Genomic DNA, 17,772 nt, shown 5'->3' on the forward strand with positions numbered 1-17,772 from the left:
TAATCAAAAAGCATTTATCAGATTTTTTGCCAATTCAAATATGTCCCTTCTTTCATTGTGTGTTTAGATTGCTGCCAAAAATACCTCCCCATTAAGAAGGATATTTAGTGCTTGCCCTTCTTCTGATTACTCATTTGTATTTTGTGATTTACTTCTGCAGTAACCTTTTCATTTACATTATCTCCATCCCAGTAACACATGATCATTTTCCCTGTAAATATCACTTCAGTTTCAGAGCCTTTTTCCTTTTCTGAATGAGTCTTTTCCAACAGCTGGTCAATATATCTCTTACCAGGTTTCCCTTTTATCCCATTACTTGACTACTTATTTGACTATGGATGAACTTTTCTCAAAAAGTGCACTGCCCAATGAACAGGAGGTTGATGTAATGTGAAATAAATGAGGGTCATATGTTTCTCTGTGGGTTAGAGCAAATGATAGATGATGTGAAAATAAGAACAGACATTTATAAACAGGTCATGGGATCTGTCATTTTGTAAAAAGAAAGGATCCTATAATTTTCTTCACTGTAAAACTTAGAGACACACATAACATTGGGGAAGGGTAGGGACACTGTAGTAAGAGAGATATAAAACTATTAAAATGTCTATAGGTTACTGGAAATTACAAAGGTAGTTGTATATAATTTATTTTAATTAATGCTGAAGAGAATGGGTATGCACTGAGTGAAACTGGCTGAACAAGAATTGAACTGAAGTTTTGTGTGTTTGTTCTATTGGGACAGTTAAAAACAAAATATAAATCTGTATTTAGTACAAACGTGGTTAGTGAAAGATGTAATGGCAAATGTGCATGTGACTGAAATAATACTCCCATTTTCTAATAACATATCCTGGGGTATTATGCTTATGGGAGCACAAAAAGGCAGTTAGAAGTATAAAATAATTTAACCTGTAGAGTTAATTTAGTGGGCTGCACTAGTTGTACATTCTCTTAGAAATTAAAGGCCTAATTCTACCACTTTATCTATGCTGAGTATTCGTGGAGTAAGGGCATACATAGTCTGAGTAATGGGGTCTGAATCAGACTTTTTGTAAGTGGAAGAAAAAGTGCAGAGAGGAAAGAATATGTCATTTAGTGATAGAGACGTTCAAGGTTGGTCCAGTCCATTCCAGGGCTTTGCAAAGTCATTTCACTGGGCTCCCCTGCCTGAAGAGAAGAATCTTCTAAGAGTCATAGATGCCAACTCTGTGGGTGCTCTGGGGCTCAAGAACCCACCAAAAAAATCAGTGGGTGTTCAGCACCCACGAGCCTGGCTATTTTGGTTTTACATGTTAGATCTCCGTGGCTGCTTGCAGACGTTCAAAAATGTACTTTACTGGAAGAAGCGGCACGTTATTTCAACCCAGCTCTGCAGCATCTGTATAGGTTAGGTGCTTCAGCAGGGCTTTTTGGCACTTTTAGCTAGATTTAATCAGCTATTAGATAAAAGTGCCAAAAAAGTCCCACTAAAGTGCCCAATCTTCAGATGTGGGGTGAGCTGGGTTGAAGTAATGCACTGCCTCTTATGGGCATGCCTGGGGCTCGGCCGCTGCTGGCAAAAATCAAATTTGGTGCCTATGCTAAGAGTAATCTTCTACTGTTGCTTTCTCCAAATCCTAATGTTGTGCCTTTTGGAATGGGCAAGAAATGAGTCCTTGGATTTCTCAGGAGAAAAATGACAACTCCAATTCCGAGTTGTGACTGAGTTGGACTTATTCAGTACTCAATATAGACCAGGGTAGCCCCAGGGCGGCTCACCCTTACCTTCAGCTGCAGTGAGCCTTTCACACAAGTGGCTGCTACTGTTGAAGATAGGTTTGAGCAGCAGCATTGTGATTACCTGTGCTTCCCCTCAGCCATTCCCCCAACCTGTCTGTACATCAGAGTTACAGGAGTCTGGCAGTGCCCTCATGCCTGTTGTGTGCCATGCACAGAATCCCAGGTCCAGGGTAGGGGGCACTTAGCTTCACATCTCTGCATCAGTGGAGGGGGCATACACTGAGATCCAGGACTACAGCATCTGAAATGGACTGGGTTCTCTGGGTGAATGCAATCTCTTTTATTCAACCAACTAAATACTCGGAAAAATTGTTCTTTGCAAGCTTTTGGGCACACACACCCTTCTTCAGGCATAGGGGGAGTCTGCTTTGTGTGTTGAGAATTCAGATCTATTCAGGAGTGCATTCAGTGGTGGCAGTCTGTGTGGGGTGCACAGGCACATGGGGAGGGGGAACAGCGAGCAGAGTAGCAGATAGGGCAGAGGAAGAGGGGATTGTGGCACAGGTGCCCAGCAGGCTGGTGCCCAGCGCTGGACACACAACCCGCCCCTGCGAATCCACCTGTGGAGCACTGCACCAGTAGGTAGACTGGTTTCTGCAGCCCTGGGGAAGGGTGGGGCTGCGGCACTGACCAGTAGGGCACTGGGCGCTACGCAAACAGCGCACGCCTCAGGCAGCCCCCTGAGCGGTACGCAATCAGCTTATGCCTCGGTAGCCCCCAGCCGCGCTCTGTGCTGGCGCACTACGTTGTTCCGCGCGGAGGAGGGGGAACCAGTAGGGGGCGCCACTGCGCATGACCCCTGGCTCGGCCCTGCCGCAACGCTCCATCTCCACGTGAGGGCCGCGCTGGCCCCAGCCCCAGCCCCAGAGGGGGCGTGGCCTCCCGCAGCGTCTCCTGCTTCCGCCACGCCCCCCCCATCCCCCACGAGCCGGGGTCTCTTGCTGCCCGCGCGCTGTTGTCGGCGCTCGCCGCCCTTCGGCATCGCTCCTCCCCTTTCACCCCCCTCCCCACTTGGAGAGTTGGTACATTCCTGCCCGCCCCGTTTCCTCCCTCACCCCCCCCAATCCCCCCTGCGACTCCCCGCCGTGGTCTGCTCCGGCCCGGCCCGGCGGCTGCACAGGAGAGCCCGCGGCAGGCAGGGAAGGGACGGGACTGGACTCGTCGCCCGCTGAAGCGCCGGCTCCTGCGGAGCGGACAGGAGAGCGGCTCCCCAGCCCCGGCCAGCACCATGAGGTGAGCGGGGAGGGGGGCTGCGGCTGGGTGGGTCTTCACCCCACCCCGGACGTTGTGTGTGTGGTAGGGGTCGCTGCGGGGTCCCGGCGGTGGGGAGGGGTCTTATTGTCCCGGCGGTGGGGAGGGGTCTTCTCCCCGCGCCGCCGCCTGTTGTTTCCATCTATAGAAATACTCCATTGCAGCCCCCCCCCGGCGGCGGTTGGGGTCTGCGCGCGAACGTTGGGGGAGGGGGGGAGCGCGCGCGGCCGTAACGGCCGCGCTCGGGGGGGAGGGGCTGGGGCGCGCGGCGTGTTCCTGCTGCCCGGGGCGGGCGAGACTCACCTGGTGCCGTGGGGGGAGGGCGCCTCCTGTCGCGCGCCGGCCCGCCCGCCCGCCCGCGGGTGTTGCATTGCAGCAGCGGCGGCAGCTGGTTTTTTTCCCTGTGTAATCAATAAATAGGAGCGAGGAGCCCCCCTCCCCCCAGGCCGGAGGCTGCGGGCTGGGAAGTCCCCGGTGGGGGGCGGCCAGGGGATGCCCCTCGCTGCCGCGTCCCTGGAAGGCGGCTGTGTGCCCACCCCCCAGTGCTCCGGCGGCGCCTCCCGGCTGGCTCCGAAACTCCTTTGTGTGGCCGGCGGAGACCCGGGCAACAGCAGGGCGCCGGCGGCCACAGCCGTGCCCGGCCTGTCTGCGGCAGTGCGGCCCGGCGTGGGGGCCGGCGGCTTCGCTCTTTCCTCCGAGCCGGGGCTGCCTGCCTGGTTCTCGTCCTGCACCCCCCTCCCAAGGGCAAATGCTCCCTGACCGTCCTCGGCATGGGGAGGGCTCCTTCCCTTCCCAGCCTCTTCTTCGGGGGTTCTTCTCCGCCGAGGGCTTTCTACCAGCGATGTCTGTGTTTGTAGTTATTGTTTGCAGCTCTTTATGCAGGGTGTTTTTGGTTGTTTTTTTTTTTTTTAAAGCTCTGCTTATATCCTAATGTGTGGTAGCTTTCCTTTTGGCCTTAAACAGTGGTATTTTCTGCAGGTATCCAAATTCTCAATGCCTGAAAAAAAATCACCATGTAACTTGCTGTAGTCACAAGCACTGTACAGGGGAGAGCTGAGATTTTGATGTCTGGGTTTAGTGTTTTTAAGCATTGTTGAAGCAACAGTTTTAATAAGTCGGTCCCTGCTAGAAGGGGGTTGGTGTGATTGGGCTGGTTCACCCTTTTAGTGTGTAGACACAGCTTTCACCTAGTAAGCCCTCCCCAGGATACTTTATGCTAGCCTCATGAGCAAAATAATCTGACTGGCAAAAACAGCCTTATGCTGAAATAATTGCATGTGTACTAGTGGTTGTAACACCTAAGAAGCATTACAAAAGAAAAAGGCAAGTCCTTAACATCACTGTACCAGCAAAAGTTTCTAGTGTAGATGTGGGATGAAGCTGCCTACTTAGACATAACATGTAGTTAACTTTGAGTAATCTGCATATTCACACATTCATGCAGACTCTAAGCATGAACATCACGCTTAGTATTTTGTGCCTGCAGATGCTAAGTGCAGATCATTACCCAGCAGCAGATATGTTCTGAATTAAGTACTCCTGATGAGTGATTACTGGATGTTTTAAAGAAATCTAAATTCTTCAATAAGTTGAAGTTAAAGGCCTGTATAAATACTTTCAAGTTGTGCCTATTAAACTGAATCAGTCTAAAAATCATGTACTTAAGTCATGTAGTCCTCTTACGTGGACACTGTTAAATCAGTTTCAAAATCAATTTGGTTTAATTGCCACAACAGGTATGAGAGGGCAAGCCTTCTGTGAGCACCTCCTTTTGAGGCTTGTTTAGACTAGCATAGAAAATGCATTTCCAAAATACATTAGTTAAAACGTGTTTTAAATAGGACTTAGGGCTTGAGGTTGAATGGTAGAAGGGATACAAGAAACACCAAGGAAAAGCTTTTTCCTGAAAGAAAAAAGCGGGACTAAAGCCGGCTGGACATTTAGTTAAAACATGTCTTCAAGGCAGGAAAGTTGTTTTTATATTGTTGCTGGATGAGGTAAACCTTTGTAAGGGAGTGGATGCCAACATGACCAGCTAACACACAATATACAGCTTGCCTGTCTCTACTGGAGTGTTCTGTGTTTAACTAGCGTGTTTTAAAATATTTATTTTTATCTGTATCTAGACAGAGAAAAAGATTAGACAATTTAAAACTTAATTCTAAGGTGGAGGCTCCTCTAGTTTTCCATAGAGGAAATGCCTATAGCTTGAGTCATTATAAACTGGCCTAGCTTTGTAGTAATCTGTACAAATGACAAATTGTATACATTGACCAGTATGAAAGGAACAGATATTCATAATCATTTCATGGTACACTAAGTCTTTCTGACCTGAAATAACTGTTGCTACTCTTGGCAATAAAGAGCAAATTGCAAAGTGGCCAGAAGACCATTCTCTTTTAAATCCGAGCCTGAAATAATTTTGGATTGATGCTTATGAAATCCTGCCGCCTTATTTTGGTATCTAGTTGACTGTTTAAATATTACAACTTTTTTTTTCTTGTCAAATAAAACAATGTCATTTTAAGCTGTCTAATTACACTCCACAAGTTTATATGCTTAATATTGGATTCCTAAACATCAGATCATGATGTTTAATTTTTACAATGGGTTTTTTGTATTTGAATGAAGATGATGTAGCATCTTGGTACATTTCAGGTACTGGACACAGACTGCATGTGTCTTAAAACTGAAATTACCTAGCAGTAAAGAGAACTGCATGTATAAAGTTGCTAATTTCAGAAAGGTTATGTTTGGCTTGCATGTGGCCTTCAGCTTGTCCTCCTCTTAGGTAGGCAACTGGTTGATTCCTGCAGACATCTCTTTCTGTTAATGTATTGCAGTTTAAGGTGATGCTTGTAATGCAGTGTTGCTTGAATGTATTTATGTCATAATAATAGGTAATAGGAAATAGATACATGGGCTAGAGATTTCTAAATAATAGCAGGTTGGGATGTTGAAAAGAGTGGGTAGGTTAAAATATATTTTTAAAATTATTGTGTGTTTGCTGCTTCTATTTTAAAATTTATTTTCTTGTAGCATGACATCTGGTTGTGCTGTATTGGAAGCTAGTATGTAAATAACATTCTGAACACAATATCAAAATGTTTTGTTTTTTTTTTTCAATAAAGAGGTTGATTCATACATTTCTAAAATTCTTATCTTAAATGGAGTGCAAATGGGGCAGAAAATGCTTTTCAGCATTCAGTGGGTATTGTGACAACTCGTAGTTTCAGAGTTTAGTTTCTGAAGGCTGTATACAACCTAATAAACTTTTCAGGATGCTCATTTTAAAATTAAATGGTGCAGTCGTTTTTGATTTAAACTTCTATGATATACGTAGGGGGAGCACTACATTCTATGAGTGCATACAGTTCAGAAAAATGAAACAAGACGGTTCTAGTTTAATTGTCCAGATTGAAGGAAATGCAGAAAAGAGATGTCGGATATCAGAAAGTGCAAATTATACATTCAGAGTTTCACCCATTATTTCTTTACTTTCCTATGTGTTGTTTTATGGTTGGCAAAAAGTTATTGTTCTGACAGACCAATTTTGGTTTTATGTAGGTTCTATTTTTAATAGCACTTCTGTTCAGTGGGAAAAGTGGCTGGATTATATCAGATTTGGCATTAATGCATTTCATTTCCTACTTAAGTTAAAATAATGAGGAAGTTATCATTATCTTTAAATCCAAAATGATATCTGAAACAACCTTAAAATTCTCCTTGCACATGGCTTGTAATTCTTCTATGCAACTATTTTGATTTTTAAAAACAGATCGGGCAACGTTGTTAAAATTAGTCAAGTGGATTTTTGTGCCAGTCAAATAGATTTTTGTTACCTCTTAAAAACTGCATTGAGGCATGGTATCATTTACTGTTGGTTTAATAAAAGTTAGAAAAATACAGGCTCGGACCAGTAGGACCGAAATGAAGAGTTTCATTACCATAAAGAATAACTGAGGAATCTCATGTGCATCCTAGAGTTCCTTGCTATATGTGTACGTAACCCAAAAGGTGAGAGAATTGATGATGGCAGCATGGTCAACTAATTTCTATCTTCTGTTGCAACAGTAGAATAAAAGGAGCCAGTAACTTTGACCATTGAAGTGTACAGGAAACCCTTGCTATTTGTGAACTCTGGATTTCTGGATTCAATATTTGTGGTGTGCCACACCAATGGCACAGTCGCATTTGGGGTGGGTCAGGGCACTGCACCACGCTGCTAGTTCTGGATTGGGGTGGAGAGCGAGCGCTGAGGAAGGCGGTGGCATCTTCTCCCCTGGAGATAGCCGCAGTGATGCTCAGAGTGTGTGCAGTGTGGCGGGGGGGGTCGGTCCTCAGGTGCTGTGGGGGAGCCCCGCGATCAATGTGGGGGAGCAGGGGTTGGTCTGATGGGGAGCCCCATCAGTATTTGCAAGTTTTACCTTTCGCAGGGATCTCCGGAACATATCGCCTGCGCATGGTGAGGGTCTCCTGTATTGCCCAAGAATTACTATATATAGGGTTAAATTTCAGATTTGTTCTTCTCTTTTAGCATTTAATTTCAGCATGACATATTACATATTGGAAAGAATGCTTAATCTAGGACAGAGTTATTTCACAAAATGTTGAAAGTGCACACCAGTTATTTAAATCAGACTGTGTTTGATACTGTATGTGTTCCCAACCACTACATTTCTCATTTCTCAAGAGTAGAATTGGAGGGGTAGGCAGACTTTCCAGGTAGGCACAAGAATTTGGTTCAGGTTACTTGCCTTGTTCTAAGAAAACTAACAGATGGACTGAGTCATCTGTCTGATACTGGTGCAGACTTGGTTAGTTAGCACTTCATTTGTGACAGTTGCAAGCAATTCTTGGACTGGCTGTTTTCTGCCCATGTGATATGGAATTTGACAACTGCTTTGCCCCAAGGTCTCTGGCTAGAATTTAGTGAATTATTTTAATAGTAGATTTATAAGCTTTTCATTCATAGAAATCTTGAGGACTAAATGTGCATCAACCAGCACATGCTTTTTCCTACAGTGTGCTTTCTGGCGATCTTACAAACTTGTATTGCAGAGTTCCAAAACTAAAAATGAGCAGGGAGAGGTGCGATCTCAGGAGGCTGAGATCAGCATGACTCTGATAGGGTAAATGCAAGTTGCTTACCATTGCCCTTTATTTAGGGCCTTGGGATGACTTCTATGGAAAAAGTAAAGCTTGTCACATTTTTCCTGTCTTCCTGTTCCAACCAGCTAACACGAAGGGGGCTGAGAGTCTCTTCTCTCTCCCCACAAAATAGGGAGAGGTAGATGCCCTCTCAGTAGATGTTAATTGAACAGCGTGATACACTTAGATCATCTGTGAGAGGAATATTTAACTGTGGCATGTGTGTGTGTCAGGCTTATGGAGTGGGCTCCCTACTCTTCTTGTACATTTCACTCAATTTATTATAGGAGTATAGTTCTAAACCATTAGGCAGGGTTTATGTACATCGTATACCCAAACTTAAGTTCTTTTTTTTAACGTAGACTTTTAATTTAAAATAATTATTTACTTAATTCTTGCTTTGTTCAGCAATGTAGAAGTATGTATGTGCTAGTTGTAGCTAAACACCTGGATATGTTCAGGTTCTGCACATTAAAATTCCACTTGGTGCTGAGACCAGTACTTAGAATCAGAATTCTAATATTGGCTAAAAGTAAAAATACTGTAGACTGAGCTCATGTGAGCTAGCTTGAACAACTTTTTTTTTTCTTTTTTTTTTTTTTTTTAACTTTCCTGACCACAGTCCTGTTTCTCTAGTCTAGCAAAGTTGCGAATTGTGCAGAGCTTGTGGCATTTTTGTGTTGAGAGAATCTGTCTGATAGGGGTTAATATGATACAGTTCCCACTTCCATGTGTGCCTGGATTAAAACTGACCTTGTAGGTAGAAAAAAAAAAGTCCTCTTACCCATTTTGCTACCTTAACCTTCCATATATTTTTTTCACAAATTTGAAGCACAACCAGGATTTGTATCCATCTGGCAGCATCCATAGAACGTTGTGTATTAAGAACAAGTGCTGCATCTTTGTGCTGCTTTGCTTTTGAATGGGTGTGGGGGGGATACCTTAAGGTGTGTGCTTAAAGGACTAGATTTGAATCATAAATAGCTAAGCTCTCACTTACAATCTATATCTGTGTCTGTATGCATGTAATATTTAAAATATTTTCTGGTAGCTGAATGAAGGAAAGTGGAGAGTTGTTATTTATGACAGTATTTTTTAAATTTCATGGTACATCTCTACCAACTAGTATTTATACTTTGTTAAAAAAATAAGATGTTTAAAAGAAAAACGTGAGGAAGCTAAAATAAGATCATGCTTTAACACCTTTTGGGTGGTGCTGTGCTATAATCTTTCTGCAGGTTAAATTAGAGGTGGAAAAACTAGTCTTCTGATTTACAGTCTGTACCATCAGTAACAAGTACACTTTTCTGGAGGCAGCACAAGAGCTAAATAAAGTGTTGCTTGCTTAACCCTTGTGGAAACAAAGGAAATCTGAGATGTATGGTCGAGCCAAATGAATCTGCTTCTATAATGCCTGATGCCTAGTGCAGTCCTCCTTTATCTAGTCTAAAAATGTACTACGTCTTTTCATTAACAGTGCAGGGGGGATTTTGTTTAGATTTTACTTTATTTTTTTTAAAAGATGCTCTAGAAACTTGCCTACATTGAAGGAAGCACTGAGAGAAACTTTTTGGAGGTTGATAAAGAAGTGTAATTTTGCTATCCTTTCATGTTCCTAAAATTCATTCTAGAGTTTGTCCTTATTTATTGGATTAATAATTAATTTGTAGTACTCTTCCAGGGTCCCAAGGGTTCAAGTGTGTATATCTTATACTCACTATTTCTAGTATTTTACTTGTCATGTTTAAAACTCTCACTCCCTCTTTTTATATTGGTCTCATCACAGAAGCAAAGATGTTGAAATTTCAGATTGGCAATTTACAACAGGGCCTTTTTTTTTTTTTGCTTTGTACAGTTCTAAGCAAGCAATGTGCTCTGACATTAAAAAGAATTCTAATTTCACAGTGTGTCACTATGCAGATTTAGTATGGCTTGGACCTGTTGTTCCCTTGACTTCTGTTCCCCATTAACAGGGAAGAACTTAAATGAGTGGTTTTTAGGCATTTAAGTCCAAAATTACGACCCAAAAGAATCTGTGCTCAGCAGCTGCCTAACTATGGAAGGACCTGAAACTTGAGTTTTCTTTTGGGCCTGAAAATGAGCTAGAGACCTTTAGGTTCAATGCTGCATATTCCTAGAACTGTTCCAGTTTGAGCAGCTAGGAGCTGAACTCCTACCTTATGTTCTGTTTGCATCTAGAAACAAAGTGGAGTGGCATCCAAGTTTCCAGAGGGACCTGATTTTATAGGCATCCTTTTAGGTTTCCTATCCCACACCAGCAGGATTGGGAAAGTGCAAAAATGGTTGCTTGGTTTTAAAATGTATCTGGTGGGACTGTCTGCCTTTAAAGAACCAGTAGTTACTGTACTTGCCCAAGGAGCAAATCAGCTATTTTCTAGGCTTTCAGCCTGAGAAATGTACTCCTTTCCCACTTCCCAAATAAGTGCTCTTGTTACCAAATGACGGGCCAGGTTGGGTGACACATTCCACCACTTCCGTTAAACATGAGGTACTATTCAACAAATAATCCAGAGTTCATGGTACCAGAATCCTAAGTGGGACCATGCCTCTAACTTTGTGCTTAAGGCAGTGACTCGGAGGCAGTGTCCTGCTTTCTGGTCCCTGTTCAAAGGGCTGTGCATCTTCCATTAAACATTAATTTGAAAAATAAAAATAAAAATTGGGGCGTGTGTGGAGTGTTGATTTATAATCTTTTCTAACTTTACTTTTTTCAAAACAGATTTGACACTTTTAAAAAATGTTTTGATTAGAGCATATTGTTTTCCAGTATTTTGATTCTATGGGCTTTATTTAAGATGACTCTTCTCTTATTGCTCCATTAGAGTGAAAGCATGTTACCTCTTTGCTTTGCTGTAGAAAATTTAAAAAAAGTAAAAACTCAGTGTTCATGCTGATTGGAATTTACATTAGGAAATATGCACTCTTTCTTTTGAGTATCCTAGGTAGTAAACACCTAGTCTTTAAAGGGGGCAATAGTTATCAGAAAAGTGACCGTCAAAACTTATTTGAAACTTAATTACCTTGTTGTGCATATCTGCTAACCTTGTATGTCTAGGCCACTTTACTTTGGCTAGCAGTTTTTGGCATTAGCTTTGTAGGGCTAGTACAATGACTAAAGAATCCGTCCAGATCGCTTTGGTTTCTCATGTTTTCTCAGAAAAACGTAATGCAGTAATAGTTGCAGAACCTTTGGTACTATTAGCATTGGGAAGAGTGGGACCATAGTTAGACCATATTAAGGTTTTCATTATGTTGCCATTTAGGTTGGTCTGGCTGTCTGAATCTTACATGTAACTTGTTTACTTTTTGAATCAATAAAATAAATCTTTTTTATGTCCTTCCAAAACAGAACAGGCTTTTCCTAAGTAGTCTAGGTGATACATTTGCTATGAAAATAGTTTGCTGTGAAGAATATACAGTGATATTTTACCTCCTTGTTCCTCAGGCCATTTACCTGTATTGGTCTTCTGTTGTGTACAGTTTTTTTACATAAGCAAGTAACACTTCCTTAGATTTTAAAAGAACACATTTTCTTTGTACAGTAGACCCCTGATTTACATGAGTATTGCATACCGGGGGAATTCTGTGCAAGATGGGACAACTTTCCACATAGAAATAATAGAATAGTAAGGAGTTGTGTACTCTAGACATACCTTAGTCATAGCTTTTTTTTTTTCCCCTTTTCTTGGTGAAATCGCCTTTAGGACACGCATCTAGTGTCTCACCTATGCATCTTGAGATGCTGCTACCACAATGGTGGCACAGCTCTGCTTGATTCTGCCTGCAAATCTTGTGTGGCGTTCACGTATATATGTGAATCTTGCAAGTGTTTGCATATATATGTGAATCTTGAGGGGTATTTTCCAGTCTAGACCCTACTAAAAAATCGCATAAACATTTGAGATGCCAAAGTCGGAATCGTGTAAATCGGGGGTCTGCTGTATCTCTAATCATTACAGACTATTCATGCTTCCTTCTCTCTCTGAGAGCCTCTCTTAGGCTGCAGATGACATGTTGATCCCAGGAGAAACAATTTTCTCCTGAGACAAAGTGCAGTTGTTCTGATGCCCGTGTCTGTTGTCATGGGACAGGCCCAAAATATTTTATGGGATAAGAAGTGCTAATGGTTTGTGTCAGGACATCACAAAGTACATCTGAACACTTGCCCTGGGATCGCATCACTGAATTGGTGGTAGAAAAGCAGCAGTGCATTCAGCCACATGCCAGTCTCCTGTTCCAGGACAAACACGGGCACAACTAGTCCTGGGACAAATGCCACGTCTGTTCCTAGTGTACTAATGAAACATCATAAAGAAATGTACCCATTAATGTACATAGTACTAAATTATGCTCTCTGTGCTCATCTGTAATTGAGGATAATGGGAAGTGTGTGTTTCTTTGGGCAGTTCTTGAAGCTTTCATTAGGAATGAATCTTCTATAAAATAGTCTAAATAATAGATGTGAATGAAATATTTTTTCCTTTAAGCAAGAACTGAACTTCTAAAATAGAAATGACAGGTCTAGTGAAGAATTTAATTGTATAGTGTGCTTAGTTTTGGTAAGTGCAGTTAGTGGTTAGTTTCTGTAAAACTGCAGTTACTTGCTGTGGGATAACTTAATTTTTTTTTCCTTACAGTGAATATAGTAGTCTGAAATAATATGGCATTGCCTGACTGACAAAACGGTAAATGATGTAATCCAGATGAACTTAATTATGGCAGAGGCAATAAATCAGAGTAATGGGATGACTGCAAAAGTCATGAGAGAAGCTGGTCAGTGCTTGTTTCCTTCAGAGTTTTAAAAAAATGTACATGTACCTCTAGTTTCTGATAAAACTCGAGGTTTTTTTACCAGTTGCATTTTAATTACAATAGACTATATATTCCTCTGACCACAGTACTCTGTTTTCTAGAAAACAGTTTTTAGATCTTATTTTCAGCAACTCCAGTGTGTGTTTCTCGCTTGAGGTTTTCCCTCCCTGAAACTTCTTTCAAAAAATGAATTTAAGAGAATTATTTCTGTTTCTGTTCTCAGTTCATCAAGCTGTTAGCTAAAAACTAGAATGTAACCATCCTTTTAACGTAGTTTAGGGCAGCTTTAACTCTTCTTTTTTTTTTTTTTTAAGTAGTCATAAAACAGATGAAGTGTTACTAGTGTGCTGTTTAAGTTCTCATATATCTGGAGAAATATATTTTGTTAGATGAGTATGTATTAATTCATCACTCAATGTAATCTCAAGAACAGGTCATGCTAGTATGAGTGAGACGGGTTTACTGCACAGGAAATAGATGTTGGAACAGCATACTGCATAGAGGCAAAGAGTATATATAGAATAAATACTTTTAGATGTAGGAGAGTTGCTTCCCTAATCAGACATGCCATGTGACTCAATCATCTAGTTAAAGACAGAACATGAAGTGTATTCCAGTGAAGTCCTGTGGTGATCCACACTGCAAGAAGTAAATGGCTGAGGAGGATCATTAACTTCTGTATATAGCTGACAATAAACATACACCTCAAGAACCCAAAGGATTATTTTCAGGGTTGATATTATCATGTCACGACTTTCTCAGGTCTCAATTCATGCATTTCCAACCTTTGAGATTGGTCTACTACTGTACATGATCCCTTGGGGAAAAAAGGTAGATAAAATATGGGTAGTATTTTAAACTGAGTTCATCTTAAGTAGGAAAAAAACAAGTAGACACACCATCATCTTTCATATTAATCAAAATAATAAATATGTATCACTGTTACGAACTGAGTTTCACTACAGCTTTAGCAACTAGTAAACTTAGGTTAATTACTAGAACTGGCCAGTGGGGCCATTCTTTGGCCATGGGAAAAAAAGGGTGGAGGGACTGTCTTGGATAATTCTGATTATTCTCAACATGCTAAGGTAGTGTGATGCTTTTCTGTGACCAGAAAGTCAATAAATCAGGATGTGCATTTATGACAAGAAAGGAAGGCAACTGTTTAAAGGCTCAAGCCTGGTCTACACTACATAATTTTGTTGCCATGGCCTTGCATGTCTGATGTTCTACTAATCACTACATTTGTGTTCGGAAATATGCCCTTATTCCAGCACAAATAGTGAGTGTACAGGTGTTCGGCAGATTGTATTGAAGAACATCACGATTCTGTTGAAAAACTGTTAACTGTTTAAAGCATTAAATTTAACTGGAGAGCAAAGTTTTCTAGTGCCATGTGTAATGCCTATTCAGGTTTGTACAGTATGATGGGAGTCCATAGGATTCATCATCTCGCAGTCCTCTTCTCTCTCTCCACCCCTCCCAAGAGAGAGGGAGAATGATTTGCTCTCAGATAGCTCACCACTGGGCAGGCTGTCAGGGAAACGCTTCCCCCCCCCCAGGAGGAGAGAGGACAGACTTTCAGTTGTTGGGCTCTCCTGGGGGTTGTGGGGAACCAAGGAAGAGTTCTTTATTGCCTCCTGGCTGGAGGTTCATTTTTGAGGTGACTTTAGTTCTCTACCTGTGTGCCCCCATTTTCACCATGTTTTCCACTGCTGCAAATTCCTGGAAACTTCTGCCTGAATGACTGGTGTTACGTTGGAAGCTGTCAGAAAGGTGTCACATTCTTGAAGAGCTAGTGTGACCCAGGATGTACCACGTACCCATTTGGTTCTGGCAGGACCTGCGTAGAAATACTAGAAACTGCGCAGGTGTCTGCAGGTTCTGGCACAGACCTTGTAAGGTTGAGAAATCCCTAGAAAGAGAATCAACTGCCTGTAGATCTAGGAGCTGGAGGCAGCTGAATTCCAGGGTAGTACAGAGAAGCATGCTGTTGCTAACGGAAGTTTCAATAGCTCTTGGATACAGGCTTTCAGTGCTTGCCTCAGACTTGTGGGGCACTTTGTATGCCGCTAAGTATGTGAATCCAGTGATTCTATTGGAAAGATGCAACTAATAGAAAACCTAATTTCTCAGGTCACGTGGGCCATGATTGGACTTTTGGTTGCTGGTGAGTGCAGCAGCATGTTGATACTGTATGAAGTTTATGATTGGGGGCAGAATTTCAAACACTGGATGGAAACCAGAAGCAGTTCAGTCAAGTATGTTGTAATTACTATATCCATGTACTATTTCTGGGATTGTTTTGGATACTGTATAAAAGCTGAGATGTGACAAGCACCTCTCTTACCTCTTCCATTTTTGTAGTGTAGTGCAATCAGTCCAATGTCCTTTATTTTGATCAATTTAATTAACTTTATAGTGCACCAAAAATTAGGTGCAGGGTTTTATATTGGGAATCTATCATTTCTATGATACAATATAGGTACTGAAGGGGACAGGGGAAGCTAGAAGTTTTGATAACTGCATGTTGTGGCTTAATTTTACATTGGTATTCCTGAGGCAGTGGTGACCCTTAGAATGGGCAAGAGCAATCTGTCTCTGCTTTACAGTTTCAAGCTTGGAAAGAAGTAACTTAAAATTACACAGTTGATATATAAATTACATATTCCCCACCAGAATAATCCTTGACTCTAATATGTCGCTACCTATGGCAGTCCTAGATAAGTACACAAGTGGGCAGCAGTTGGATGGATAACTGTTGACTTTTGTTTCCTGTCTTAGGCTTCAGAGCCACCACATGGAAACAATGCACATCTTCTCTGAGCTATTTCAGGCAGTCTGCAGATGCATTAGATATCAGTGATCACTGAATCTAATATTATAAAAGCCTTAATCTGTTTGTCTGGCAGACGGCCAATCAGAGTGTAAAGAAGTGTTCGGACAGGTGGCAGTGTGTCTCCATGGTGGTGGGGATGCTGGCCTTGCCGCAGCCCCCCCCAGCTCCTTGTAGGTGGTGATGATTGGGGGGGGGGCGGCTTTGCTCCTTGCAGGTGATGGTGGGGTGGGAGGAAGGCCACCAGTGCCTGCCTGTGGGGGGGGAGGTGTCCCCCTTCCGTTGTCGTCGCCTTCAGGACCTACCTGGCGGCAGTGGGGGAAGCAAGGAGTGGGCCCAGGGCTGACGTGAGGGGGTGGGGAGGAGCAGCAGATGCAGGGTGGGGGTAGAGCAGTGCATGTGGTCCAGGCCCACCTCTCCCTTACTACTCCCATGTCAACCACAAGCCTGCTCCTTCTGTCCATCTGCTGCCACTGGGTCCGCCAGGGCTGCTGCTTCTCTTCCCGCCTCTGGCAGCGGCCTGGCTGCTCCCCACCCTCAGGCCCAGTCAATCCCTGCATTGGGCCTGGGCCTGCTCCTCCCCTCCCCCTGCTGCTGCTGGGGTGGAGGGGTGGGGAATGGGCCTGGACCCCAAGCAGTAGGCAGGGAGCAGGCCCAGGGTGGGGGCGCACAGAGCTCCATCCTGGCTTGCTTCCCCCCGGGCTAATTGGCTAGTGAGGTTATATTTAGCTAATTGTTTTGAAGTACGCTTTTCCAACAATAAATGGGGCAGACTTTTTTTTTTAAACAGAAGTTTAGATTCTAGAGGATTGTTAAACAACAAGTTAATAAAAAAAAAAAAAGAATTTGTAGCTATTTATGCTGCTAGGAAATTGCAGTATACGTGGGTCATGCATACTGGGTAACCAAAGACTGTGGAAAAATCAGAAATGGCAATATTTAAGTTTAATATTGTTACTTTGGAAAGTGTGAAGACACTTTTCCCTTGTTTTATAAAGGCAGGTAAGACGCACAAAATCTTGAGTTTCTCCTGCAGTATTGACAAGTGGGAGCAGGGCTTCTTAATTTAGGGATCCTAACTAACCTGGTGGACTAACCTGAAAAAAACAAACTGTGGCCCCTAGTATGACTGTGTATAGAGTCTCAAATGTCATGTAATTTTTTAGCAATGATTACCATAATCATGGCAGCCATATAAACAAGATAAAAATGTAACACTACTGGGCTTTTATTTTTCTATCACTGAAATCCATAGTTAAATTCCCTTTAGCTTAAAAAAATGCAGTTAGGATTTTCAACTACTCGGCTTAGCCTATCTTGAATTCACATATCTTTTTGTTAGGGAAAGTGTTAAATAAGAGCACAAGCAAACAAAAAAGAACTCTTCATAGACTAATACTGGTTTAACTCTAGTGTGCTGTCCGTGTAGCAGGATTCTTACAGAATGACTTGATTATTTTTTTTTTTTAATTTTTTTGCACACAATTTTTATTGAAACCTGCTGTCAGATTTATAATACCTAACTGAAACCATACATCAGTTACTTGACTCTCAAACATATAGGTGGTCAGTTAATTATATTCTACAGGAAATGTTTTGTGCTTATTGTGTATGTATTTAAACACAACGATGTGCTTCTACTGAAGTTTTTTTTATCTCTGTTAAGGTTATTTTATAACTTAAAAACCAGCATAAAGGAGACTAGTTTTGCAAGTACTCTTAGAATAAAAATTCAGATTTACTAGTACAACTGCCTGAAAAATAATCTGCATCTGAAAGCTTGTCTGTGTTTATCCTAAGTATGCAGTTGATCCAATAAAAGATCTTCTTCTGTCATGTATGTGGATTCTTGAGGTTTTTCCCCCCCTTAAAAAGGAAACAAAGGGTAAGAAATCTGCTTATAGCATACTAATTGACTA

General features: G+C 42.2%; 1 protein-coding gene across 6 annotated transcripts in view; it reads left to right on the forward strand.

Moving 5' to 3' along the window:
- Nucleotides 1-2,828: 2,828 nt before the first annotated feature.
- ENAH (ENAH actin regulator) overlaps nucleotides 2,829-17,772 on the forward strand; it is a 199,504-nt gene continuing 184,560 nt past the window's right edge. For 2 of the 6 annotated variants that reach the window (XM_090047922.1, XM_090047928.1), the window contains exon 1: nucleotides 2,835-3,015. In XM_090047922.1, coding sequence (XP_089904048.1) covers nucleotides 3,011-3,015 — 5 coding nt within the window. In that variant the 5' untranslated portion in view covers nucleotides 2,835-3,010. Of the gene's footprint in view, nucleotides 3,016-17,772 lie in introns of all 6 variants that reach the window. The other 4 variants (XM_090047874.1, XM_090047902.1, XM_090047938.1 and 1 more) reach the window with 4 other exon arrangements.

The sequence above is a fragment of the Crocodylus siamensis genome, chromosome 1, assembly GCF_052110815.1.
Source record: "Crocodylus siamensis isolate JL-2025a chromosome 1, ASM5211081v1, whole genome shotgun sequence".
Taxonomy (NCBI): domain Eukaryota; kingdom Metazoa; phylum Chordata; order Crocodylia; family Crocodylidae; genus Crocodylus; species Crocodylus siamensis.